The sequence below is a fragment of the Staurois parvus genome, unplaced genomic scaffold (assembly GCF_062004578.1).
Source record: "Staurois parvus isolate SC_StPar_1 unplaced genomic scaffold, SC_StPar_1.0 ptg000704l, whole genome shotgun sequence".
Taxonomy (NCBI): Eukaryota; Metazoa; Chordata; class Amphibia; order Anura; family Ranidae; genus Staurois; species Staurois parvus.
In genome coordinates, this window is record NW_028318500.1 from 6,422,219 (window position 1) to 6,450,153 (window position 27,935).

At 45.9% G+C, this 27,935-nt stretch overlaps 1 protein-coding gene across 1 annotated transcript in view; it reads right to left on the minus strand.

The window, feature by feature from the left end:
* SFI1 (SFI1 centrin binding protein) overlaps positions 1-27,935 on the minus strand; it is a 65,339-nt gene that overhangs the window by 22,769 nt on the left and 14,635 nt on the right. Inside the window, exons 5-14 of the mRNA XM_089653256.1 lie at positions 23,729-23,823; positions 22,433-22,550; positions 22,237-22,339; positions 9,535-9,691; positions 9,213-9,374; positions 4,209-4,279; positions 4,018-4,110; positions 2,739-2,836; positions 2,590-2,656; positions 882-1,012 (exon numbers count right to left, since the gene is read on the minus strand). Coding sequence (XP_089509382.1) covers positions 882-1,012; positions 2,590-2,656; positions 2,739-2,836; positions 4,018-4,110; positions 4,209-4,279; positions 9,213-9,374; positions 9,535-9,691; positions 22,237-22,339; positions 22,433-22,550; positions 23,729-23,823 — 1,095 coding nt within the window. The remainder of the gene's footprint in view (positions 1-881; positions 1,013-2,589; positions 2,657-2,738; positions 2,837-4,017; positions 4,111-4,208; positions 4,280-9,212; positions 9,375-9,534; positions 9,692-22,236; positions 22,340-22,432; positions 22,551-23,728; positions 23,824-27,935) is intronic.

The following is a 27,935-nucleotide window of genomic DNA, read 5'->3' on the forward strand; positions in this document are numbered from 1 at the left end:
TTCACCTCCACAACATCTCCAAGATACGCCCGTTCCTAACCCCGGAAACCACTAAGCAACTTATTCACTCCCTTGTCATATCACGCCTCGACTATTGTAACTCCCTCCTCATTGGCCTACCTCATCGCAGGCTATCCCCCCTCCAGTCTATCATGAACGCTGCTGCCAGACTCATCCACCTCGCTAACCGTTCTGTATCTGCCACCCCTCTCTGCCAATCCCTCCACTGGCTCCCAGTTGCCCAACGGAAATTCAAAACACTAAACAATGACATATAAAGCCATCCACAACACTGCCCCAACTTACATAACCGATCTTATCTCTAAATATCACCCAAACCGCACACTCCGCTCCTCGCAAGACCTCCTACTCTCTAGCATCCTTCTCCTCCTCCCATGCTCATCTCCAAGACTTCTCCAGGGCGTCACCCATCCTCTGGAACACCCTACTTAATCTATCAGACTATCGCTTACTTTTAGGCGATCACTGAAAACCTCTCTCTTCAGGGAAGCCTATCCCGCCCTCTGCTAATACCGGATCCTTTACTCTTCCAACCACTCCATCCCCCACAGTTATTACCTATTGTACCATTCACCCCTCCCTCCTAGATTGTAAGCTCCAAGGAGCAGGGCCCTCAAATCCCTCTTGTATTGAACTGTATTGTTACTGTATTGTCTCCCACTATAATGTAAAGCGCTGAGCAAACCGTTGACGCTATATAAATCCTGTATAATAATAATATTATATTTGAAGTTTTGCTTATCCGTTCACAAAATAATCTGACCACACCAAGATACACATGCCTTGTTCTTCACATTGGACCCATAAGTAAATTCACTTGCTGCCACTAAGCAATAAGACAGAACATCGATATTGTATACCTGTGAAACTCGATGGCTTGATCTTCCATTTCTCTGTCCTTCTGATGTAAGTATGCACATGTCCTCCATGCGTGGAAGCAGCGAGGTAATAGGCACTTGGCATAATGGCTCTCTGCTGTGGTGACCAGCACCTAGAAAACAAATATATATAAAAGGGAATTTGAGTGAAGCAATAGCAGCAGTCACACTGGGCCCTTTAATTCCAGTGGCAACCCCTGAAACATACATCACATTTGCAAGCTGATGTGGACTGTACAATAGTCAGAAACATGAACTATTAATAAATGTACAGTAAATGTCCCCTACATAGGAAATCTTCACTTTATGAGTTAATCTAAAAATGTTAATTCTACCCAAGCAGTACCCTTAAAATGTTACTTTTTGTCTTGAATTCCTCCTGAGAAATTGCTGTGAACTTCCAGGTATGTGCACTCATGTGCCTATAGTCTCATAGTTCTACTGTATATCTGCAGTGTGAAATCATTTAAAGTGTTACTAAACCCAGGACCCTGCATGCACTATATCTGGTCTCCCACTGTACACACAACATGGAAATTCAATTATTTTAGTACATATAAACTTCTAAATACCTTTTCTCATCAGCAGTATATAGCAGTCATGACTTTTATCAGTGTCCGGCCGAGCACTGGTTAATCTTGTAAGAGGAGTTTTCATTCTGCTCTGACTGTTCTGTGAGGCTGCATAACCCCTGACTCTCTTTCTGGACAGTGCTGATTGGCCCTTTACTGATCACATGCACCCTCCCAAAGAAAAAAAAAACAAAACCTCTCTAGCCATACACACTAAGCTGAGCAAATGCAGAGTGACTCCTAGACCTCTGTACTATCAGATGGACTGGGGACAGTAGAAGAATAGGAGGATCAAAGAAGACAAGATCAGACAGCCTTTTAACACAATGTGGAGGATTAACCCCTTAGGTTCCACAGCAATTATAACAGGCATGTTTTACTAGGCAGCACAGTGGCTAAATGGTTAGCACGTCCGCCTGGCAGTACTAGGGTCACTGATTCGAATCACAGCCATGGCACCACCTGCCTGGAGTTAGCATGTTCTCCCTGTGCCTGTGTGGGTTTCCTCTGGGTTCTCCGGTTTCCTTCCACACTCCAAAGACATGCTAGTAGGTTAATTGGATCCTGTCTAAATTGTCCCTAGTATATGTATGAATGTGAGTTAGGGACCTTAGATTGTATGCCCCTTGAGGGTTAGGGACTGACGTAAATGTACAATATATATGTAAAGTGCTGCGTAAATTGATGGCACTATATAAGTACCTGAAACAAATAAATAATACTGCATATACAGACTGATTTTACTGTTGTGGGTTTTGTAGCACTTTAAGGCACTGATTGCTACTGGTTTTAGGAGAATTCAAGTAAAACGTGACCATACCACTACTGTGCTACTCATTCTTCTCCTTTCTGGAGGCTCTGATATGAGGAAGCAAAGCCTTGCCTCTACCAAACTTGTCACCTTTACACAGAACTACAGTGCAGAGAACTTATAATACGTTAGTAATGGTGAAAGACCCGCTGCAGGGACACCTTAGGAAATACTGGTGACTAGTCATTTGCCCTCTTCATGACTTTTTTTTTTTTTTTGGAACAGCTTCTAGGGTTCAGTCCCTCTTTAATTAGATACCTTAGTATACATTTTATTAGAAATGACAACAACTATCTAGCTTTAATACCTTTTTGAACTTGCGCTGCCGAATGTACTGGAACCAGGCACTGAAGTATTTCTGTAACAACAACAATCTGAAACAAAAGAACCAGATAGCATGGGAATGCAAGATAATAAGCACACATTTTTAATGCTGAGAACCATTGCATTTTATACCTGCAGTGAGAATGTGCTGCCATTATAAGGGAGCCAAGTCTCTCTTCCTCCTTCTGCTCCAGATGATATTGCCATAGAGTCCAGAATCTACGCAGCAACTGCACAGCAAGAAAAGATATGCATAAACTGAAACATCAGGATATAAGTGAAACCTGTACTGAGAGAAATGTGGTTCTTTGACTTCAATACTTTGAGGAAATGAACAGGAACAAGTAGTGATCAGGACAGTACTTGTTTGAAGTTTACAGGATAAGAATGACAGCTAAGAAAATAAGTACCGTATTTTTCACTTCATAAGACGCACCTGACTATAAGACGCGCCTAGGGTTTAGAGGAGAAAAACAAGAAAAAAAAATATTCTGAACCAATGGACTGCAGACACAGTACAGGAGATGACCAGAGACTGCAGACACAGTACAGGGGATGACCAGAGACTGCGGACATAGTACAGGAGATGACCAGAGACTGCGGACACAGTACAGGGATGACCAGAGACTGCGGACATAGTACAGGAGATGACCAGAGACTGCGGACATAGTACAGATGACCAGAGACTGCAGACAGTGCAGGGGATGACCAGAGACTGCGGACCTTTGGGGAGGGAGGGGGAACGGGTACCTGAATTTGACAGGTACCCGCTCCCACTTCCGCGGAGTTGTCCTTCCTTCTTCCCGCGGCTGCTTCTGTGACAGCCGGGTGCCCACTGCGCATGTGCGAGAAGCGCTGTGCTTTGTGAATGGCACGGAGAATTCTGGGACCTGTCATGTGTCCCAGAAGACGCCGGACCATTCACAAAGCGCAGCGCTTCTCGTGCATGCGCAGTGGGCACCCGGCTATCACAGAAGCCGCCGCGGGAAGACTGCAGCGCTGGAGCGAGGAACAGGTAAGGTCCTGCAGGAGAGAAGAGCTGAGCGGCCGGCCTGAAATTCTGACATGGTGGCGGAAGAAATACTGGACCGGCCACTTTACATTCGCTCCATAAGACGCACTGACATTTTCCCCCTTTTTTGGGGGGGAAAAAAGTGCGTCTTATGGAGCGAGAAATACGGTAATTTACTGTGAAGTCAACAATGACAACCTATGAGCTTACTTATTACAATAAGTTTTTAAAAAGCCATTTCTTTTATAATCTGAATGAAAGAAACCAATGACAAACCAAACCACATATTTAGTTCAACTTACTTGCCATTCTACATTTAAACATATTAAATACAGAACTCACAGAGAAAGGCAGGCTGAATTCCGATTAGTTAACAAGCTATTCATTTAAACTGCTCACCCAAATTTGGTATTGATGGCTAGCTTGCTCCTCTCTCTTCTGTGAAGTGTGTATAAGAAATACGTTTTTCTTTAGAGCATGAAAACCAACATCCTGCAATACAAATATAAACGTTTTGCAACATAAATAACATCACACTTTACAAGAACACAACAAAGATATATTGCACCGAAAAAACAGAAGACAAATACCATTAGGTGTAATCTATAATGGTCCTGGGCCAGATTAAGCAAATGTACTTCTTCAGAGGCAATCAGCATATCTGTTCCTTAATTAAGGAAATGTGAAATACACTCTATTATTATTATTAGGTTTTGGGCCAGCCCTCCAAACCATTGGATTCAAGTGTTCCAATCACTTCCATGGCCACAGGTGTATAAAATCAAGCACCTAGGCATGCAGACTGCTTCTACAAACATTTGTGAAAGAATGGGTCGCTCTCAGGAGTTCAGTGAATTCAGGCGTAGTACCGTGACAGGTTGTCACCTGTGCAGTAAGTCCATCCGTGAAATTTCCCTGCTGCTAAATATTCCACGGTCAACTGCTAGTGATATTATAACAATGTGGAAGCAACTGGGAACAACAGCAACTCAGCCATGAAGAGGTAGGCCCCATAAAATGCCTTACATCACCAAGTACAATGCAGAGCGTTGGATGAAGTGGTGTAAAGCATGCCGCTACTGGACTCAGAGTAGTGGTGATGTGTTCTCTGAAATGAAGAATCATGCTTGTCTTTCTGGCAATCCAATGGACGTGTCTGAGTAGTACTTGGCTAATTGCCAAGAATAAAGTTTGGTGGAAGGGGGATTATGGTGTGGGGTTGTTTTTCAGGGATTGGGCCTGGCCCCTTAGTTCCAGTGAAGGGAACTCTTAAGGCGTCAGCAAACCAAGACATTTTGGACAATTTCATGCTCCCAACTTTGTGGGAACAGTTTGGGTATTGCCCCTTCCTGTTCCACCAAGACTGCGCACCAGTGCACAAAGCAAGGTCCATAAAAGCAGGCATGCACCAAAATTTTGGTGGGCAAAACTTTTCAGCCGAAAATAGCCCTATCATCATTTTGCCAATTAAAAAAAGTGAGCCAATACAGGTGCTGATAATGAGACACTTGGCCCCAATGAGGGACTGACTATTTGGCTGGGGGGTTTAGGTTTGGGGGGGGGGGGCTGTGTGTACTGCATATGGGGGGAGTGGCGGAGAAAGGCAGGAGAGGAGGTAAACAATGTATACTGTGAGGGAGCAGTTTATGCAGACATACTCCCTCACTTGCTGACGTTAAAGGTCATTGCCGGTTTTTAAATGCAATTGCCGGCTTTCTTTTTTTCTTTCACTATAGCTCCGAGAAGGAGTTGTCATTCGCCAAGCCGCTAAAGTAAACAAAAGGGAGGGCCCAGTGACATTACCCAGTGACTCTGCCCCTTTGTTTACTTTATCATCGTGGAGAATGCCAGCTTTTTTTCGGAACTATAAAATGAAAAAAAAAAAAAAAGCCAACAATTGCACTTAAAAACCAGCAATGACATTTAGCGGCAGAAAGTGAGGGAGCCTGTCTGTATACTCTGCTCCTCTCCTGCCCCCTCCTTGCACACTCTGCCCCACACCCCCTCCCCCCTACAGGGAGGACCTGTCACTTATATGCTGTCAAATGGGGAACTATTGGTCCCATATGTGATAGCAATAAAATCATAAGTTAAAAAAAATAAATAAAAACACACATTAAAAAGTAACAGACAATTCGGTTTTTGGCCAAGCGCATCCTGAATTTTCGGTTTCGGCACCAGAATTTTCATTTCGGTGCACCACTACCATAAAGACATGGATGAGCAAGTTTGGGGTGGAGGAACTTCGCTGGCCTGCACAGAGTCTTGACCTCAGCCCCATAGAACACCTTTGGGATAAATTAGAGCGGAGACTGCGAGCCAGGCCTTCTCGTCCGACCTCAAAATGTGCTTCTTGAAGAATGATCAAACATTCCTATAGACCAGTGATGGCAAACCCGTGGCACGCGTGCCACAGCCGGCACGCCGAGCCTTATCTGTGGGCACGCCAGGAGAATACCGTATTTTTCGCTCCATAAGACGCACTTTTTTCCCCCCAAAAAAGGGGGGATAATGTCAGTGCGTCTTATGGAGCGAATATAGAGCGGCCGGTCCGGTATTTCCACCACGGCCGTGTCAGAATACCGGGCCGGCCGCTCAGCTCTGCAGTGGGACCGTACCTGTCCCTCTATCCAGCGGCGCGCTGTCTTCCCGGCTTCTGTAGTGTGCGTGACAGCCGGGTCCCAAGTGCGCATGCGCAAGAAGCAGTGCTCTTTGTGAATGGTAAGGCGGTACCTGGGACACATGACAGATCCCAGAAGCCGCCGGACCAATCACAAAGCGCAGCGCTTCTCGCGCATGCGCACTGGGCATCCGGCTGTCCGACGAGCGCCCACACTACAGAAGCCGGGAAGACAGCGCGTGGCTGGATAAAGGAACAGGTAAGATAAAAAAAAAACTCTGCGGAAGTAAGAGCGGGTACCTGTCAAATTCAGGTACCTGCTCCCCCTCCCTCCCCAAAGGTCAGCAGTCATCTGTACTGTCCGCAGTCTCTGGTCATCCCTGTGCTTTCCGCAGTCTCTGGTCATCTCCTGTACTGTCCGCAGTCTCTGGTCATCCCTGTACTGTCCGCAGTCTCTGGTCATCCCTGTACCGTGTCCGCAGTCTCTGGTCATCCCTGTACCGTGTCCGCAGTCTCTGGTCATCCCTGTACTGTGTCCGCAGTCTCTGGTCATCCCTGTACTGTGTCCGCAGTCTCTGGTCATCCCTGTACCGTGTCCGCAGTCTCTGGTCATCCCTGTACCGTGTCCGCAGTCTCTGGTCATCCCTGTACCGTGTCCGCAGTCTCTGGTCATCCCTGTACCGTGTCCGCAGTCTCTGGTCATCCCTGTACCGTGTCCGCAGTCTCTGGTCATCCCTGTACCGTGTCCGCAGTCTCTGGTCATCCCTGTACCGTGTCCGCAGTCTCTGGTCATCCCTGTACCGTGTCCGCAGTCTCTGGTCATCCCTGTACCGTGTCCGCAGTCTCTGGTCATCCCTGTACCGTGTCCGCAGTCTCTGGTCATCCCTGTACCGTGTCCGCAGTCTCTGGTCATCTCCTGTACCGTGTCCGCAGTCTCTGGTCATCTCCTGTACCGTGTCCGCAGTCTCTGGTCATCTCCTGTACCGTGTCCGCAGTCTCTGGTCATCTCCTGTACCGTGTCCGCAGTCTCTGGTCATCTCCTGTACCGTGTCCGCAGTCTCTGGTCATCTCCTGTACCGTGTCCGCAGTCTCTGGTCATCTCCTGTACCGTGTCCGCAGTCTCTGGTCATCCCTGTACCGTGTCCGCAGTCTCTGGTCATCCCTGTACCGTGTCCGCAGTCTCTGGTCATTCCTGTACCGTGTCCGCAGTCTCTGGTCATCCCTGTACCGTGTCCGCAGTCTCTGGTCATCCCTGTACCGTGTCCGCAGTCTCTGGTCATCCCTGTACCGTGTCTGCAGTCTCTGGTCATCCCTGTACTGTGTCCGCAGTCTCTGGTCATCCCTGTACTGTCCGCAGTCTCTGGTCATCCCTGTACTGTTAATTAGTTTGCACTAGTGTACGAGTTGTTTTTTCTAAACCAAAAGCTCGATATTCAGGTTTCATTGCAGTGTTGGCACTTTGAAAGAAATAAGTTGGTTTTGGGTTGCAGTTTGGGCACTCGGGCTCAAAAAGGTTCGCCATCACTGCTATAGACACACTCCTAAACAGCCTGCCCAGAAAATTTGAAGCCGTTACAGCTGAAAATAATGCCCTACGGACTAAGACTGGGATGCCATTAAAGTTCATGTGCGTGTAAAGGCAGGCGTCCCAGTACTTTTGGCAATATAGTACATGTTTGTACCGTATCACTTTTACCGACAATGACGACACAAAGCCATCTATACTTAGTTCACACTTAATTTAGATAATACAATTCAGAATTTGGGGCTATTGCTCTAATATTTAAGAGAACTTTCATTACCTCCTTTGTTATTTTAAATTTCCTCTTCCCTTTTGTACAAGGTAATCTTAATAAAAAAAAAAAATCCTTTCATCATTTGGGAGCCAGCTGTCAATTCCTCGTTCTTGTAGCCGGCCCGATGAGACATGGTGCCATATCTGGTGTCTTACACATTAGGTGTTGCCATAGTGTTGAGAGATCTGCCCCCAGCCATCTAAGGTACAGGTCAAACATCACAAAAGGCTGAAAGGCCGTAGAAGCAGAACTCTCCTGAGATCACCCGACACAGTGGCAAGATGAAATGTGAAATGCATAGTGCTTGATCTGTCTGCACATATGCGAGATGTGGAGCCATGTCTTTCACGTTACGTTTCCATAGTGTCTGGAGATCTCAAGACAGTTCAGCACCTATGGCCCTGCAGCTTCCTGACCATTTCACTGACTATTTTATAGATCTTTTTAGAGGCTCACTAGGAGTAGAAGAGGAACCAGAATACCTGATATTATGTACTGTGTAACTTCTCTCCCTGCATCACCTATCACATTAATTTTTTCAAAACAGGTTTAAATCTAATTAGTGGCTGTGAGAACCTAGGCTTTTTTTACTGTATCTGAGAGGCAGCAAGGTGTCTACAGTTTCAGAAGCCAGTGTGTTTTGATATCACCTGATTATCAAAGAAATGAACCGAAGTGGCTTGATATGGATAAAAAAAAACTAAAGTACTAAGCAAGTAGGCTCAGCTCCTTGCCTGCATCTCAAGGCTTTGTTTTCGGTATTAACTGGAGTGTACCTTTAAGGGTCCATACACAATGGCTTAAAAAAAAAAAAAAACGCTACTAGGTGTTTTGCATTTTGCCTGTATAAGCAACTAATGTTACCCTATGTGTCCATGCATATTAGGTCGTATGGAGGCATATTTTAAGCCCAGTGCTTAGAGGCAGAAAAAAAACCCTTCTGTTTTATGTTCTTGAGAGCGGTTTTCTGGCAGAAAAAAAAAACAAAAACAAACAACAAAAATAAAAACTATTGATTTTTTTTCTGCTAAGAGCACTGGCATTTTTGTAAGCCAGTGTGCCTGGACCCTTAGTCTACATTTTTTTGTTTTCTTGAGAGCAATGAAGAAAGAAATCATATGTTGTAGGCTAATATCAATTAACACATGTATGCAATTTCTGAAGACATAAAAGGATACAATGCTTCCAGTGAGTAAAAGCTCTTCTAAGAACACATCGACGGGCCAGGAAATCACAGTGTTCTTTGACAGCCTGCATCTTTTTCACTTCATCAAAGATGTGGACCCAGACTGAGAAATATTGCTGTATCAGATTCTCATGATAAAAATGCACAGCCAATACTGTAAAAGACACAAATATTCTTACATAAGTGGCAGGTTTTAGATGACAGACTGGTGCTTTTTTAGCTCCCATAACGAAGTTGGAATAAAAAAAAAAAAATAAACTGTAACACATGTTCAGAATACAATTATACATTTCTTTTTTCAAAATTGCTCTTACTATTCTGCTGCTTCTTTTGTCTACGATAATACATGTAAAGAAGCCAGGATCTTATGGAGGTCTTCAATTTGCAGCACCGAAAGTGCTTCAATGCCTTTTGCTCCTTATGTTTTTCCTCTTGAGTGTAAAGGTATAATTCTCTCCACTGTAGCCAAACCTTCAAACATGAAGACACAAATAAATGAGGAGACCAAGACAAAAGTGCACATAAATGTTACATAAAGTAGATTCTGCATATAACTTAAATGCCATAAATGGAAAAACAAAACAAAAAAAAAAAAAAAAAAAAACCAAAAAAAACATGCACCCTTTACTTGCTGGTATGATGGAACATTCACTTGAAAATTATAAACATGCAGGATTACTTATGGAAGATTTATATTCCCTCCCTTATCTCACTGACTTTGAGCTTGATATTTCAACTTTAAAATCATGGGTCATATGTCACCAAAGCATGGAAGATGTTACCTTTTGAGAGGCCATGGTATAAAATGAACCCTGTTGACAGTACGGGAAGCAAACATCTACAAAGCTGTTATTTCATACTATCTCTGTGTCCTGTGATGTACTTCAAAAAAAGGATTTTATAAGTAAACCAAAAATTCTAATTTCTTAAATCAGACATTGCAGGACAGAGAAGTCAATATGCATTACTACTTAGGATATTCCAAAGCACTGAACATAAAGGATGAACAACAAAGCCAGCAACAAGGAGTGACAAGGTAATCTCTCAGAGATGTTCAAAGGGAGAACACTGCAGAACAGACCAGACCAAGGTTCTATGGAGACAGGGAGGCCATGCAGGCTGTACAACCTAGGTGACACCCTGCAGCAAGGCTTTAATCAAGAAGTGGGACAGGATTGACAAGGCCCAGACCTGTTCCCTGATGGAAATTAAAGCCAGATAGGTCTGCACACCAGGACAACAGAAAGGCCAATATGAGCCCACAACATACATCAGAAATTAATTTTATAAATAAGCCGTGTATAATGGTACACCTTCCTGAAGTTTGACTTTCTAGCCTTGATTAGGGTAGTGATTAAAGAGTCCGAAACTCCCATATTCTTCTGGACTTGGGGTTTAACAGCCATGCCATCAAAGCCAGCAACTGAAAAACCGGACCCTGCAACAGCAAATCTGTGCAATGTTGTTCCTCCTTGATGGTTGATTTATGCCACAGCATTGTGGTGGCCAGGCTATAGAGGTAGAAGAAAAACCAGTGTAGAGCCAGCTGAATTACTCCAGGATGTTGATCAACAGCTTCTGCGCCTCTAAAGGCCACGTTTCCTGAACTGAAAGGTTCTGCAGAACAACCTCCCACCCTGACAGGCTGGCATCCTTCATCAAGACTTTCCAATTCATAGGAAAAAAGGATTTTCCAGTTTCCAGCATTTATGCGGATACTCGCCATTTCAGAGTTGCCTCGGTTCTGGAAGTCAGATGAATTGGCAGATTCAAGGGCTCCTGATATTTGTCCTGTACCAACAGCCTTTTTCCCAACCACCTTCATGCTGGTCTAAATCAAGGGAGTTTCTGAACATCTCAGGGACTCCACCTGGGCTTGAAAGACAGGCATTTCCCCTGCGGAAACTAGAGATTGTGGTGGACCCAAAGGCAATTTCAGAAAGTTTAGTACCTATCCAAACTTCTTCAGGACTGCTGAACATTTGATGTCAGTTTTTGAGCTGATTGCCGAAAGAGAAGTAGGTCAGCCAATTGAAAGTGGTGATCTTCCACTGCAAATCGCAGAAACCATCAGTGAGGCTGGAAAAATCAGGATGTGAAGGTTAGCATCCTTGATAACCACTGATGACAGAAAGACCCCTTGATGAACTGAAGCAATTACCTACTGGGTGGACTCAATACTGAATGTTTGTACTTTCAGGAACTTGCTGAAATTCTTGAGGTCCAGAATAGGCAGATCATACCGGTTTGGCTTAGAAACCCTGAACACATTGGAATAGAATCTGTGAGACCTCTCCTCCAGCAACTATTCTTTTTGTGGATCCAAAGATACCCTTGAGAGCATAAACCATGGTGGGGGACAGCAGTGAAACTTCAGCTTGTACACTTAGGACACCACATCACAGATGCAGACATTTGAGACTTGCTGAGGCTAAGTGGATATGAAGGCCAAAAGATGCCGCCCTCCATTCATGCACCTGGGGGCACCCCTTCACTGCGAATAGGATTTTCTCTGGAACTGGGGAACCTGGGAGTCCAGTTTTTCTAATGTTATTGGGATTTAGGCTTCTGCTTACAGCAAATGCTGGCTGCTTAAAGTGGAACTTTAAGCAGAAAATTAGGCCCGGATAGGTCACTGGTCCCTTTTGCAGGTATAGCAATAGTGCTTATACAGTTTAAAATTCAGTAATGCACAGTCTCCCCCTTCTCTATACGTGATCCATTGCTCTCTATTATCAGCACTGTGCCTAAAATCAGAGCCATTAGAAGCTAATCAGCTGACAGCTTTAAGATTTACTTTTGCTGAAGAGGAAAGAAAGCAACAGGAATGACACAGACTTGAAAAATAACAGACTTACTGGCTGGATCACAAGGCAAAAATAAAACAAATAAGTCTAAAACAAGAAAACTATTTCAGCCACCACATTTAAGGAATGGTAAACTGCAATACAATACATTTTTGGTTTTGGGCTTAATACCACTTTAAGAAAGGAACTCTTCTGATCTACCTCTTTTTCCTTCTTAATGGGTGAAAGTGTGCTTTTCCCCAAAGTCACCTTCTGGATGAAGGCACCCATAGATTGTATTCTCTTGATTTGTTTTTTGCTTAGAAGTTCTGTTAACCAACACTTGAGCCATAGGATCCTTTCCATGAAGTCAGGCATAGTGCCTACCCAAGAAAGCTGCCTTATGGAGTTTCTTTCAAGGCATTCAACGAGAAAGACAAGGTCCTCAGAAAGTTTTCCACGATGGCAGGATTCTTGGGGTCCAAATCTTTGGAATGGAGAATACACTTCATTCAGCTTTTGAGGGCTTGGCAAGTTCTCTTACTAAAGAGCACCTCTAACCTCTGTCCTTGTCATCTTTAACCACTTGCCCTCCAGATGATTTACCCCCACACCCCCTTTCTGATCAGGCCATTTTTTGCGTTACGGCGCCAAGTTACTTTAACTGACAATTGTGCGGTCATGCCACGCTGCACCCAAATGAAATTTAAGTCCTTTCTTCCCCACGAATAGAGCTAATTTGTTTCGCTATAAAAAAAAAAGCCAACAATTTTGAGAAAAAAAAAATATATTTGACTTTTTGCTATTAAACATATCCAGTGAAATTTTTTTTTTAAAAAAATCAAATTTTATCATAAATTTAGGCCAAAATGTATTCCGCTACATGTCTTTGCTAAAAAGAAATCCCAATACATGTAAATTAAATGGTTTATGTGAAAGTTATAGCGTTTACAAATGGCGGTATATATACTTGGATTCTTTTTTGATTTTTTGTTTTACTAGTAATGGCAGCGATCAGCGACTTATAGCGGGACTGTTGTGGGCATTCTGACACTGGGAGGAACTGACTTGGTGTCACTGACATCCCCAGTGACAGTAATACAGTGATCAGTGGCAATAAAATGCACTGACACTGGACTAATGGCACTAGGCAGGAAGGGTTTAACATGTGGGGCAATCAAAAGATTAACTGTGTGTTTTACTGTGAGCTGTGTGTGTGTGCGCTTTCAACTGTAAGCACACTGCTTTGTTTACTTACAATTCTCTCCCTCTGTCGGTAATGCTCCGCGATCACCGGGTGCCAGCGAGTAATCACTGGCCAAGACACGGTGATTGACAGCTGTGGCTGCGAATAGCGGCGCGGGTAGGGAGTGTGCGCCCCCTACCAGGAAATTCAAAAATCACATATGTATAGACACATACATGTGATTTTGCGCACTCCTGCCTCTCTGTAGCAGTATATCTGCTATAGGGCAGCGGGAAAGCAGTTAAAGACTGGGTCCTCATCCACCAGGACTGTCAGGGTTATGTTTAAGTAGGAAATAGCCAGCTCAGTGATGGAGAGCCCCATTTCTTGCAGAATTCCTCCTCCATGGGGTATTGGTTAGCAAAATGTTTGGTGGTAAAAACACCTTCTCTGAGTGAGCCCAATCACCATACATCACTTCTTACAAGTGAGGATGCACTGTAAAAAGGTTTGGTATTCTCTGCAGGCTGCCAGAACCCAAAACCAGTGACTTTAGGGGAAGAGGATTATGGCAACCTTAACTTAAGGTGTGCACCCCTTCTGTTAGGAGGTCCACTGTGGTCTATGTGAGACAGTCTTGGATCCCGAGACCTCTCCTGGGAGGACTCATCGACAGAGGATTCCTGATCCTCAACAGCTTCCACCTCTCCCTCTGAAGCCTGAACCTGCCTCAAAAGGAGAAAAGGGGAAGTAGAGCAAACACATTTGTGTCCCAGGCATTCCTAGCATGACAGCGGATCATGCAGACCAAATATGGCTGCAGAAAATTCTTCCCCTTAACCTAAGGAAGTGGAGGACTGTGCCCCTGAATCGTGCAAATACCAGATAAGGGTAGGGATTCAGAGCTAATCTGACCCTTTGGGGAGCCATTGCAGGGTAAACTTTGTACGGGGTTCTCCCTACCTGACTGAGAAATTTGGGAACCTACCCTATTGTCCTTCCAGTTTCTGACAATCCTCTCAAGCAATACATATAATGAACATTATGTGAGGTCATTTGGTGATGTCCGCAATTGAGGCCCCCTTTAACTCACAAGTTGACGACTACTGGTATAGAGTTTAGAGCCAAAGTCATGTTGTCTTTTGCTTCCTTATTTGGAATCAACCTACTCGGTCTGGTGGATAGTCTTGTGTAGTTTTGTAGGTGTATAATTAACCCAATAGGCAACATTTTGAGGAAAAAAAAAAAAAAAAAAATTAGGTCTAGGTTAAGTAGAGAGATTGGCCTGTAGCTTGTACATTGTCCTCGGTCTTTCTTTCAGAATAAGTGTATTGATTGCGTGTAAAAGTGGAATAATAATAGTAGTAGTAAATAATAATAAATACTGTGTTGCTTAGGGTTTTTATACCTGCATGGAATTTGGCTGTAAAGCTTAGCTGCAGCTTACACACTTTTTTAGAGCGTGAGACTGGGGAAGGGCCATAGGTTTTACCCCTTCTATTTCAATCGTTTTTATTGTTTTGCACAAAAAAGAAAAGAAAAAAAAAAAAAAAAAGACAACATTGCTGTCTGGTATTAAAAATGTATAATTGTACAAAGTACCTAGAAAAGATAAGCTCAAATCATCCAAAGAGGGATTCAGACAGTCAACATACTGCCGTATGAAACATAATATTCATAAAGCTCAGTTCTAATTCCTACTCGCTTACACAAATATGTCCCCATCTGGGACCAATTGAGCAGAAAAGGACCAAAACAAAATCTCATATGTAGTAACAGGGCCAAGCTCTCGTACAGTACCCAATATTTTGCCTGTTAAGAAAAAGAGAAAAAAGTGGGCCTGAGCTGAGGAGCTCAAAACGGCCTGTTGGTTTGTGGATATATGGCTCTTAAAAGAATTATAGAAGCATTATATCTCATAATTCAAAATAGATAAAGAAGGGGAGGTTATGCCTGAGTATAAGGTTCTACCGCTTCTTTAGATTATTAAAAAGTAAGTGTTGTATTGTGGTCTGTGTCCTGGAGAAATCTCATCTTACCTATATGCCCGTGGGCACCTTTACTGGGAAAGGCTGTGAAGGGACACAGTTTTACCTGGAATTAGGCTTTAAAAGTTGAGAGCACTTGAGAAGGTACAGTCCTGTGTAGAAAGTAGCAGTAGTGACCTTTTTTCTGTCAAAAGGTAAGATTATGTGTCAGTTAAGGTAGAACCACTGCTTTACTGGCTTTACCTTGATGTACTGTACAGGTGAAACTCGAAAAATTTGAATATCGTGCAAAAGTTCATTTATTTCAGTAATGCAACTTAAAAGGTGAAACTAATATATGAGATAGACTCATTACATGCAAATCAAGATAGTTCAAGCCACAATTTGTCCTAATTGTGATGATTATGGCTTACAGCTCATGAAAACCCCAAATCCACAATCTCAGAAAATTAGAATATTGTGAAAATGTGCAATATTCTCGGCTCAAAGTGTCCCACACTAATCAGCTAATTAAGCCGTAACACCTGCAAAGGGTTCCTGAGCCTTTAAATGGTCTCTCAGTCTGGTTGTCAGGGCTCCCAGGTATGACCAGAGATGTGTGACTGACGCAGGGAAACGCAGACTTCAGATATGGGATAAACAATATAATTTATTAACACTAACAATACAAACATAAACGCAGTGCAATACTAAACATAATACAGTGCAAACAAACCAAACCAACCACCCACAGATAACAGTACATACAAGCAAGCGTCGTCAGGCAGGCCGGGTCAATATCAATTGGGCAGGTAGGTACAGGGGGAGCAAGCGGAGAATGGTCGGGGTCACAGGTCAGGTTCAGCAGGTAGCAAGCAGCGTAGTACAGAGGGTCAAGCAGAGGGATGGTCAGGGTCACAAGCCAGGGATCAGAACAGGTAGCAAGCAGCGTAGTACAGAGGGTCAGGCAGAGGGATGGTCAGGGTCACAAGCCAGGGATCAGGACAGGTAGCAAGCAGCGTAGTACAGAGGGTCAGCAAAGGAACAGAAACAGGATGCAGGACAGATACAGGGCCCAGGACAAACACACACCAAGGCAGAGTCTGTGGGTCTGGCCATCCCTTAAATACCCCAGCATAATCAGTTCCAGGTGTTAGCTGGCTGCAAAGTTAAGTCTCTGATTGCTGGGAGCACCCGCTGGCCAGCCCTGGTACTGCAGATCAAAAGGCAGGTGAGTCCCACCATTGCTGGCCAGTCCATTCCTGACAGTACCCCCCCCTCAAGGAGCGGCCTCAGGACGCTCCAAACAGTCCTAGCTGGGAAAAATGTTCCACCGCCCGGGTCTGGTAACTGGCGGGATATCAAAGACTGGTACACCGGGCAGAGGCACACCGGGCTGGACTCCGGGCAGAGGCACACCGGGCTGGACTCCGGGCAGAGGCACACCGGGCTGGACTCCGGGCAGAGGCACACCGGGCTGGACTCCGGGCAGAGGCACACCGGGCTGGACTCCGGGCAGAGGCACACCGGGCTGGACTCCGGGCAGAGGCACACCGGGCTGGACTCCGGGCAGAGGCACACCGGGCTGGACTCCGGGCAGAGGCACACCGGGCTGGACTCCGGGCAGAGGCACACCGGGCTGGACTCCGGGCAGAGGCACACCGGGCTGGACTCCGGGCAGAGGCACACCGGGCTGGACTCCGGGCAGAGGCACACCGGGCTGGACTCCGGGCAGAGGCACACCGGGCTGGACTCCGGGCAGAGGCACACCGGGCTGGACTCCGGGCAGAGGCACACCGGGCTGGACTCCGGGCAGAGGCACACCGGGCTGGACTCCGGGCAGAGGCACACCGGGCTGGACTCCGGGCAGAGGCACACCGGGCTGGACTCCGGGCAGAGGCACACCGGGCTGGACTCCGGGCAGAGGCACACCGGGCTGGACTCCGGGCAGAGGCACACCGGGCTGGACTCCGGGCAGAGGCACACCGGGCTGGACTCCGGGCAGAGGCACACCGGGCTGGACTCCGGGCAGAGGCACACCGGGCTGGACTCCGGGCAGAGGCACACCGGGCTGGACTCCGGGCAGAGGCACACCGGGCTGGACTCCGGGCAGAGGCACACCGGGCTGGACTCCGGGCAGAGGCACACCGGGCTGGACTCCGGGCAGAGGCACACCGGGCTGGACTCCGGGCAGAGGCACACCGGGCTGGACTCCGGGCAGAGGCACACCGGGCTGGACTCCGGGCAGAGGCACACCGGGCTGGACTCCGGGCAGAGGCACACCGGGCTGGACTCCGGGCAGAGGCACACCGGGCTGGACTCCGGGCAGAGGCACACCGGGCTGGACTCCGGGCAGAGGCACATCGGGCAGAGGCACACCGGGCTGGAAACCGGGCAGAGGCACACCGGGCTGGACTCCGGGCAGAGGCACATCGGGCAGAGGCACACCGGGCAGGACTCCGGGCAGAGGCACACCGGGCTGGACCCCGGGCAGAGGCACACCGGGCTGGACCCCGGGCAGAGGCACACCGGGCTGGACCCCGGGCAGAGGCACACCGGGCTGGACCCCGGGCAGAGGCACACCGGGCTGGACCCCGGGCAGAGGCACACCGGGCTGGACCCCGGGCAGAGGCACACCGGGCTGGACCCCGGGCAGAGGCACACCGGGCTGGACCCCGGGCAGAGGCACATCGGATTACCAGGCGAAGCGGCAGGCGCCGGGCCCCCGGGCGGGGCGGCAGGCATCGGGCCCCCGGGCGGGGCGGCAGGCATCGGGCCCCCGGGCGGGGCGGCAGGCATCGGGCCCCCGGGCGGGGCGGCAGGCATCGGGCCCCCGGGCGGGGCGGCAGGCATCGGGCCCCCGGGCGGGGCGGCAGGCAGTGACCGCGGGCACTGGGTCAGACATTGAATCGTCTGACTGGACAGCGGGCATCGGGTCACCAGGCATCAGGTCATTTGGCTCAACAGCGGGCACCGCGTCATCTGGCAAGGCAGTGGGCTCCGAATCAACAGGCACGACAGTGGGCACCGGGTCATCAGGTACCGGATTGTCTGGCTCGACAGCGGGCACTGGGTCACCAGGCATCAGGTCATTTGGCTTGCCAGCGGGCACCGCGTCATCTGGCAAGGCAGTGGGCACCGGGTCACCAGGCATTGGATCGTCTGGCTCGACAGCGGGCATCGGGTCACCAGGTATGACAGCGGGCACTGGGTCACCAGGCATCAGGTCATTTGGCTCGCCAGCGGGCACCGCGTCATCTGGCAAGGCAGTGGGCACCGAGTCACCAGGTACGACAGCGGGCTCTGAGTCAATTGGCACGACAGCGAGCACCGGATCATCTGGATCAACAGCGGGCATCGAGTCAACTGGCCTAATAGGATCATCAGGCTGGATCAGTTCATCATGCTGGGTAGAGGCATCAGGCTGAATGCCGGCGTCCGGCTGAGTAGAGGCTTCAGGCCGAGTAGAGGCTTCAGGCCGAGTAGAGGCTTCAGGCCGAGTAGAGGCTTCAGGCCGAGTAGAGGCTTCAGGCCGAGTAGAGGCATCAGGCCGAGTAGAGGCATCAGGCCGAGTAGAGGCATCAGGCCGAGTAGAGGCATCAGGCCGAGTAGAGGCATCAGGCCGAGTAGAGGCATCAGGCCGAGTAGAGGCATCAGGCCGAGTAGAGGCATCAGGCCGAGTAGAGGCATCAGGCCGAGTAGAGGCATCAGGCCGAGTAGAGGCTTCAGGCCGAGTAGAGGATTCAGGCCGAGTAGAGGATTCAGGCCGAGTAGAGGATTCAGGCCGAGTAGAGGCTTCAGGCCGAGTAGAGGCTTCAGGCCGAGTAGAGGATTCAGGCCGAGTAGAGGATTCAGGCCGAGTAGAGGATTCAGGCCGAGTAGAGGATTCAGGCCGAGTAGAGGCTTCAGGCCGAGTAGAGGCTTCAGGCCGAGTAGAGGCTTCAGGCTGAACCACGGAAGGCAGGCTCACCGGTTTGGATACTGGCAGGATGGTATTGGTTGGAAAGAATTTTCGCTTTTTTCTGGTTTTAACTACTGGAGCACTGCAAGTAAACGCAGGTCTGCAAACGAATGGAGCAGCTGGAGACAGAGAAGAACTGGAGGATGGAACAGGAGAGGGAGCAGTTGCTACAGAGGGCTTTTTTACAGGGTTAAAGGCAGGATAGGTGCAGCGAGTGGGAACAGGGTACTGACATGCGGTAGATAGCCAAGTATACTGGGCTGTAACTGGAGGAGCTGTTGGGAATACAGGAGAAGAGTTAGAAGCAGGACTGGGTTTTTGTAAGCTGACTGAGGCTGGGTGCAACAAGTCTGTCCATGTCTGCAGTAGGGGTTGAACAAAGCTGAGCTTACACAAAGCCTGTCTGGTCAATGACTGCACTGCGTTTATACAATCTCTTAGTGTCTGTGGTGAACGTGTGGAATAACGCTCCAGAAAGTAACCCACATCATCCTCTAATAACCACACCAGGGACTCTACCTGGTCTGCACTAAATGGTGGCAAAAATTCATCCCTGCATTCGGGGGAACCAGATGAAACCAACTCTGCACAAACCTCAATCAAAGGCTGCACCTCAGAGAACTCTGTGCCCTGATCTACTAGAACATGAGCGAGCCGTATACATTCTAACAGTTCATCCCGGGTATACTCCTTCAGAGTTTGATAAGCATACTCCCTGTCATCAAACACTAGCAGAGATAAATACTCAACCTCATCCAGATCCATCCTTCCCATCAACAAACCAAGATGGCTTCCCTGTGCAGCCACTTCTGGTCAGGATTGGCCTTGGTGTAATGTCAGGGCTCCCAGGTATGACCAGAGATGTGTGACTGAAGCAGGGAAACGCAGACTTCAGATATGGGATAATATATTTTATTAACACTAACAATACAAACATAAACGCAGTGCAATACTAAACATAATACAGTGCAAACAAACCAAACCAACCACCCACAGAGAACAGTACATACAAGCAAGCGTCGTCAGGCAGGCCGGGTCAATATCAATTGGGCAGGTAGGTACAGGGGGAGCAAGCGGAGAATGGTCGGGGTCACAGGCCAGGTTCAGCAGGTAGCAAGCAGCGTAGTACAGAGGGTCAAGCAGAGGGATGGTCAGGGTCACAAGCCAGGGATCAGAACAGGTAGCAAGCAGTGTAGTACAGAGGGTCAGGCAGAGGGACGGTCAGGGTCACAAGCCAGGGATCAGGACAGGTAGCAAGCAGCGTAGTACAGAGGGTCAGCAAAGGAACAGAAACAGGATGCAGGACAGATACAGGGCCCAGGACAAACACACACCAAGGCAGAGTCTGTGGGTCTGGCCATCCCTTAAATACCCCAGCATAATCCGTTCCAGGTGTTAGCTGGCTGCAAAGTTAAGTCTCTGATTGCTGGGAGCACCCGCTGGCCAGCCCTGGTACTGCAGATCAAAAGGCAGGTGAGTCCCACCATTGCTGGCCAGTCCATTCCTGACACTGGTTCAGTAGGAACCACAATCATGGGAAAGACTGCTGACCTGACAGTTGTGCAGAAAACCATCATTGACACCCTCTATAAGGAGGGAAAGCCTCAAAAGGTAAAAGAAGTTGGATGTTCCCAAAGTGTTGTGTCAAAGCACATTAATAGAAAGTTATGTGGAAGGGAAAGGTGCACAAAGCAGAAGGGATGACTGCAGCCTGGAGAGGATTGTCAGGAAAAGGCCATTCAAAAGTGTTGGGGACTTTCACAAGGAGTGGACTGAGGCTGGAGTCACTGCATCAAGAGCCACCACACACAGATGGATCCTGCACATGGGCTTCAAATGTCGTATTCCTCTGGTCAAGCCGCTCCTGAACAACAAACAACGTCCTACATGGGCTAAATAAAAACAGACCTGGTCTGTTGCTCAGTGGTCCAAAGTCCTCTTTTCTGATGAGAGCAACTTTTGCCTCTCATTTGGAAACCAAGGACCCAGAGTATGGAGGAAGAATGGAGAGGCCCACACTGCAAGATGCTTGAAGTCAAGTGTGACGTTTCCACAGTCTGTGTTGATTTGGGGAGCCAAGTCATCTGCAGGTGTTGGTCCACTGTGCTTCATTAAGTCCAGGGTCAACACAGCCGTCTACCAGGAGATTTTGGAGCACTTCATGCTTCCTTCCGCAGACGAGCTTTATGGGGATGCTGACTTCATTTTCCAGCAGGACTTGGCACCTGCCCACACTGCCAAAAGCACCAAAACCTGGTTCAATGACCGTGGGATTACTGTGCTTGACTGGCCAGCAAGCTCGCCTGACCTGCACCCCATAGAGAATCTATGGGGCATTGCCAAGAGAAAGATGAGAGACATGAGACCGAACAATGCAGAAGAGCTGAAGGCCGCTATTGAAGCATCCTGGTCTTCCATAACACCTCAGCAGTACCACAGGCTGATAGCTTCCATGCCACGCCGCATTGAGGCAGTAATTGCTGCAAAAGGGGCCCAAACCAAGTACTGAGTACATATGCATGCTTATACTTTTTTTTAGAGGTCCGATATTGTTCTATGTACAATCCTTGTTTTATTGATTGCATGTAATATTCAAATTTTCTGAGATTGTGGATTTGGGGTTTTCATGAGCTGTAAGCCATAATCATCACAATTATGATAAATCACGGCTTGAACTATCTTGCTTTGCATGTAATGAGTCTCATATATTAGTTTCACCTTTTAAGTTGCATTACTGAAATAAATGAACGTTTGCACAATATTCTAATTTTTTGAGTTTCACCTGTAAGTCCCCTGAACCCTTTTGACAAAAAGCATGCCTCTGCAGTTTCCTTTGCATTCACATTGACATGTAATCTGACCTCTCCCCACTGTATAGTTTTCTGGGAAGTGAGAAAATCATAATGTGGTCAATTTCTACAAAACACAAAAAGGTAGCCAATATCTCCACAAGGATTAAAAGGTTCTAATACAGTTTTGCTATCCACAAAGTGGTAAGGTGTTACAGAAATGCATGTGCCTGGAGCCAAACACGTCAAACATTTCAATTCTAGTAATGTAAGAAATATAGACACAAAAGATTTTAAATGAGGTTATACTCGCATAGTCTGACATACCCTCATTTGCAAGCTCACAGCCCAGTGTTTTAAGGACAGAATTTCCATTTCGTGGATTCTTTGTCTACGATGGAACTGGACCACCCACATGTGCCAAGTATTGCTGGTAAAAAGAACAAACATATGGATGATTAATCTCACAGATTGTATAGTAGAATGCTAAAGAGTAGGTAGTCTACAGTTACTGTCAACTCACTGTAGGTCTCCATTTTGTCTGAACTCCAGAGCTTCAGAGAGCATGTGTTGCTTGGTTCTGCGGATATGCACATAGATAATCCAGTGATGCCATACCTGACATATGATCTGCTTTTGAGCTGTGAGCAGGAAATTTACAACAAAATGGGAAAGTTACAGCTCCATAACAATTCAAATATTTTATTTACATAAATCACAAGTACTGAGATTACTCCTTTAAAAGCACTGGTGAAATCATTGGTGGTACAGTAGTACTGACCACTCACCAAAAAAATTGTTATCTGTTGCAGACAGCGGCGGACTGACAACTCATGGGGCCCCCGGGCAATAGGGGATCATGGGGCCCCTGTGTCCTTGCCCAAACTCAAAAAAGCCTATGAAAAAGGTACCAGGGGCATCTCATGGGGCCCCCTACTGACCCCGGGCCCTCGGGCAGTGCCCGAGTTTCCAAATGGTCAGTCCGCCCCTGGTTGCAGATTACCAATGCTTACAAGTGATGGCTGCATTAGTTTCCTTTTTTAGGCTTTTTTCCACCTGGTAATCTGGCCAATAGCACATTCATGTCCAATAATGCTCCAGTGCAGGAGCAATAGGAACACCTTTGGATAGCAGCATTGTCAATATTGCGAGAAGGATAGCTGCATTAGCAGATTTAGATTGACTTGGCCAACACATTAAAGCTGAACACCAGCTAACAATTTACAACTACAGCAACAGTTTTTTTTCCTTTTGGGAGAGGGTTTTACATAAGTTATTAAAAGTTTACTTTTGTAATCACCCCTGTAAGTATTAAATTCCTTGTTTCAACCCTCTAATGTTCCAGGTCCCAGAAAGCTACAGGACCAGTCTCCCTGCATATGGGCGGTGTGGAGCTATTTGTGATCTACTAGGAAGTCACAGCTGACTCCTAAACCCAAGATGGTGGCAGCAGGGACCAACAGTGTTGAGAACAATGGGCTGCAGGAAGACAGCGCTGGCTTGTGGAAGTATTGATTTACTGATTTTTGAAAATCAGCAGCTACAGTATTTGTAGCTGCTGAATTTTAATTTTTAATAATTAAAGTGAAGTTCCTTTTTCACTAAAAGTATTTTTACAAGTCTTTACACTTACAAGTCTATAGCTCTTCTGAACAAATCTGTCTTTCTTCTGAGTTACTGGGGTAACCTCTAGGTAAGCTGCCTAACATGGCTGAAGGCTGAGCATTATTGTTTTATACCCTGGCAGGTAACTGTCTTTACTAGTTATACATGGACTGAGCCGATAGGCATTTTCTCCTTTTACTGGTAGAATTCTTACCATGGCACTTTGCAACCTGATACTTCTGTTTAGTCTCCCGCTGTGTCTGCACAAATTTCCTCCACGCAAAGAAACACATCTTGTAACAAATATACCTAAAATTTTAATATACACAGTAAACATGCCCTTTATCACTCTAGTGTAGCAAAAGAAAGCAGTTGCATTACATTTCAGCAAACATTGATAAATACATAGAGAATACAAAAAAAGAAAAAAAAAAGAAAAAAAAAAAAGGAGCATAATAGTCGGTTATATACTGAACTTGCTAGTCAATATATTTGTAATGCTGAACAAGTGGATACTTTATAATCTCCCTTTTTTTTGCTGCTACTTGAGTAAATGCATCAATCACAACTATTATTCCTATGTTTTTATAAAGCCATTTTACAATCTGAAAATATATTATTTCTGAGCATGATTTATTTTGGTTTTCCCGTTTGTTATTTCCAGTCATATAAATGTGTTTTTTTGTTTGTGCCAAACTAGAAGTTAGGACAGCTACATATCTGAGGTTTCAAGTCAGGACTTGGAAGGCAAATTTAAAGAGCCAGGGCACAAAGAAGTCCCAGCTGGCAACAAGCTTCATCCCTTCATAACAAAAAAGGTAACATAAACCTTAACATCTGAATCCAGTTTTTCAACTTTGGTATGTGTTAATAAAAAAAACTGTACATATCTACTTAGTGTATTCCATTGAACTTTCATTTGGCGATGAATGACAGTGGATATCACCTGTTTATTTTTTAATCAAAAGGAAAACTGTTCCAAAATAGTAAGAAAAAAAAAAAAAAGATCTTTTTTTTTAAATTAGCTTTATTTCTTGCCATTACCATGACCCACTATCAAAGAACAACCCAAGACAAATTCTCCTTTTGCTCAAATGTTATTTGAGGTTTGTATCCATAGTAGGGCCAAGAAACAATGCACATTTCACTTTTTTTATCCTAACTAAAACACACTGATACACTCTGACTCTGATCATGACCTTTGAACCAAACTGTTGGGAATGGTGTGTTTAGGGCGATGTGCAGTTTTAGTTTTCTGCCAAACATAGCGTTTTGCTTTTAGGCCAAAAAGTTCAAATTTGGTCTCATCTCATCAGAGCACCTTCTTCCACATGCTTGCTGTGTCCCCCACATGGCTTCTAGCAAACTGCAAAACGGGGCTTCTTATGGCTCTCTTTATGATTTTCTTTGAACGTCGGCTTTCTTCTTGCCACTCTTCCATAAAGGCCAGATTTGTGGAGTGCATGACTAATAGTTGCCCTGTGAACAGATTCTCCCACCTGAGCTGTGGATCTCTGCAGTTCCTCCTGAGTTACCATGGGCCTCTTGGCTGCTTCTCTGATTAATGCTCTCCTTGCCCAGCCTGTCAGTTTAGGTGGATGGCCATGTCTTGTAGGTGAGCAGTTGTTGCCATACGCTTTCCATTTTAAGATGATGGATTGAACAGTGCTCCATGAGATGTTTAAAACTTGGGATATTTTTTTTTATGACCTAACTCTGCTTTAAACGTCTCCACAACTTTATCCCTGACCTGTCAGGTGTGTTCCTTGGCCTTCATGATGCTGTTTGTTCACTAATGTTCTCTAACAAATGTCTGAGGGCTTCACAGAACAGCTGTATTTATACTGAGATTAAATTACACACAGGTGGACTCTATTTACTAATTAGATGACTTCTGAAGGCAATTGGTTCCACTAGATTTTAGTTAGGGGTATCAGAGTAAAGGGTGCTGAATACAAATGCACGCCACACTTTTCAGATATTTGTAAACAATTTTGAAAACCATTTATCATTTTCCTTCCACTTCACAATTATGTGCCACTTTGTGTTGGTCTATCACATAAAATCCCAATAAAAAACATTTACGTTTTTGGTTGTAACATGACAAAATATGGAAAACTTCAAGGGATATGAATACTTTTTCAAGTATTAGTGGTATTATAACAAAGTGGAAGAAACTGGGAACAGCAGCAACTCAGTCATGAAGTGGTAGGCCACATAAAATGACAGCGGGATCAGTGCATGCTGAAGCACACAGTTTCTACGGCCAAGCAGCTGCATCCAAGTGCAATGCAAAGCATCAGATGCAGTGGTGTAAAGCACGCCACCACTGGACTCTAGAACAGTGGAGTCATGTTCTCTGGAGTGACGAATCATGCTTCTCTATCTGGCAATCCGATGGACATGTCTGGGTTTGGCGGTTCCAGGAGAACGGTACTTGCCTGACTGCATTATGCCAAGTGTAAAGTTTAGTGGAGGGGGATTATGTTGTGGGTTGTTCTTCAGGGGTTGGGCTTGACCTTCTTAGTTCCAGTGATGGGAACTCTTAAGGCATCAGTATACCAATACATTTTGGACAATTTAATGCTTCCAACTTTGTGGGAACAGTTTGGGGGTGGTCCCTTCCTGTTTCACCATGACTGCGCACCAGTGCACAAAGTAAGGACCATAAAGACATGGATGAGCGAGTTTGGGATGGAGGAACTTGACTGCCTGAATAGAGTCCTGACCTCAACCTGACAGAACACTTTTGGGATGAATTAGAGCAGAGACTGAGCCAGGCCTTCTTGTCCGACATCAGTGCCTGACCTCACAAATGCACTTCTGGAAAAATGGTCAAACATTCCCATAGACACACTCCTAAACCTTGTGAACAGCCTTCACTGAAGAGTTGAAGCTGTTATGGCTGCAAAGGGTGGGCCAACTCAGTATTGAACCCTATTAACTAAGACTGGGATGCCATTAAAGTTCATGTGCGTGTAAAAGTCCCAACACGTTTGGCAATATAGTGTATGTAAAACAGTTCAAAGTGATACCTTCACATTCCACTATGTTTACATGCACGGGAATTAGAAAGTCAACTGTCAAAATAGAAATAATAGATCATTATATTTCAAACCCAGAAACCTGTCAGGAAAATTAGAAGATAAAAATGAATAAGCCTGAAAGGTCCACTTAAGCATGCCTCCTAGAAACACTGTACATCCTGAAGCTAGAACAGGCCTAGTATAGGCCAAAGGAAGGCAACAATCATTATTTGTATCCTACTGAATACAGAGACTGCACATACCACAAGGTAATGGTTTGTCCTCTTATGAACTTTAAGAGAAGGGTCAATTATCGCTCACCTCCAACCATTTTTTGCTTTGGACAGAGCAGAGAAGAGTTATAATTTCTGTCAGGGTTTTATTTCTATCTGTGATCCCACTGGGGAAATTTTCCCTGTCCCTTTGACCAATATAAAAGAAATGAGGGTGATCTGTTTACACCTAGACAGGAAGGCAATAGCAGCAATAAAAACCATTGTTAGTAGTTGTAACCTTTCTCCACTAACGGTTTTTGTATGTCCCTATTTGAGAGATTTTTCATCACTTCCTCTCCTTACTAATCTCCCTAACAAAGACCTGAGAGAGGCTCTGACTTTTCTCTGCTCTATCCAAAACAAAATAAAATGCTTTGGCAGGAGTTGAGCTTTATAGCAACCCTGTGCCATACATAAACTATATCACGCAGACACATACCTCTAAAGAACAGAGAGAATACCTAGCTTCCCGCTACCCATGCCACTGAACTCTGCTCTATTCATGAGAAATGGTCCCCCAAAGTCGTCTTGCACACACATTTTCAGAAGGATTGTTCTTTATAGTCCCCCCGAAGAGCTTACTGGTCTCTCATGACATGGAAGCCAGCAGGAGGAACCAGTGAGGGTAGTGGGGAACAGTGGAAATGGACACCCCCAGAAGTGTGAGTGCGGAGCACCATTTATCATTAATAGAATGAACTTATGTTGTGCAGGCAGTAGGAAAAATATTTTCTCTGTTCTTTACAGGTAGGTTCTTGGTTGGTATAAACAACATATCCTCTAAGTGATTCAGTAGCACAAAATACAATAAACATAAATTTCAGAGTAAAAACTCATACAAGTGAAAAACGTCAAAAGAAAAGTCCTTTTGTTATCCCAAAATGATTCAGATTCTTCAAATAAAATCACCACGTAAGATATATTGTGTCCCCTTCTCGGGTGTGCACTCACCACATGGATATGCCTCGTATTCTCATGGTTGGCTTAAATCGCATAAGAGATGTTATCCACAAGACGATCAAATTATATACTGGATGACAAACACCTCCTCCAAATTACCACAATATCTCTTATTCCAGGATATCCCAATGACATAACATAGATATGGATAAATGGTTGG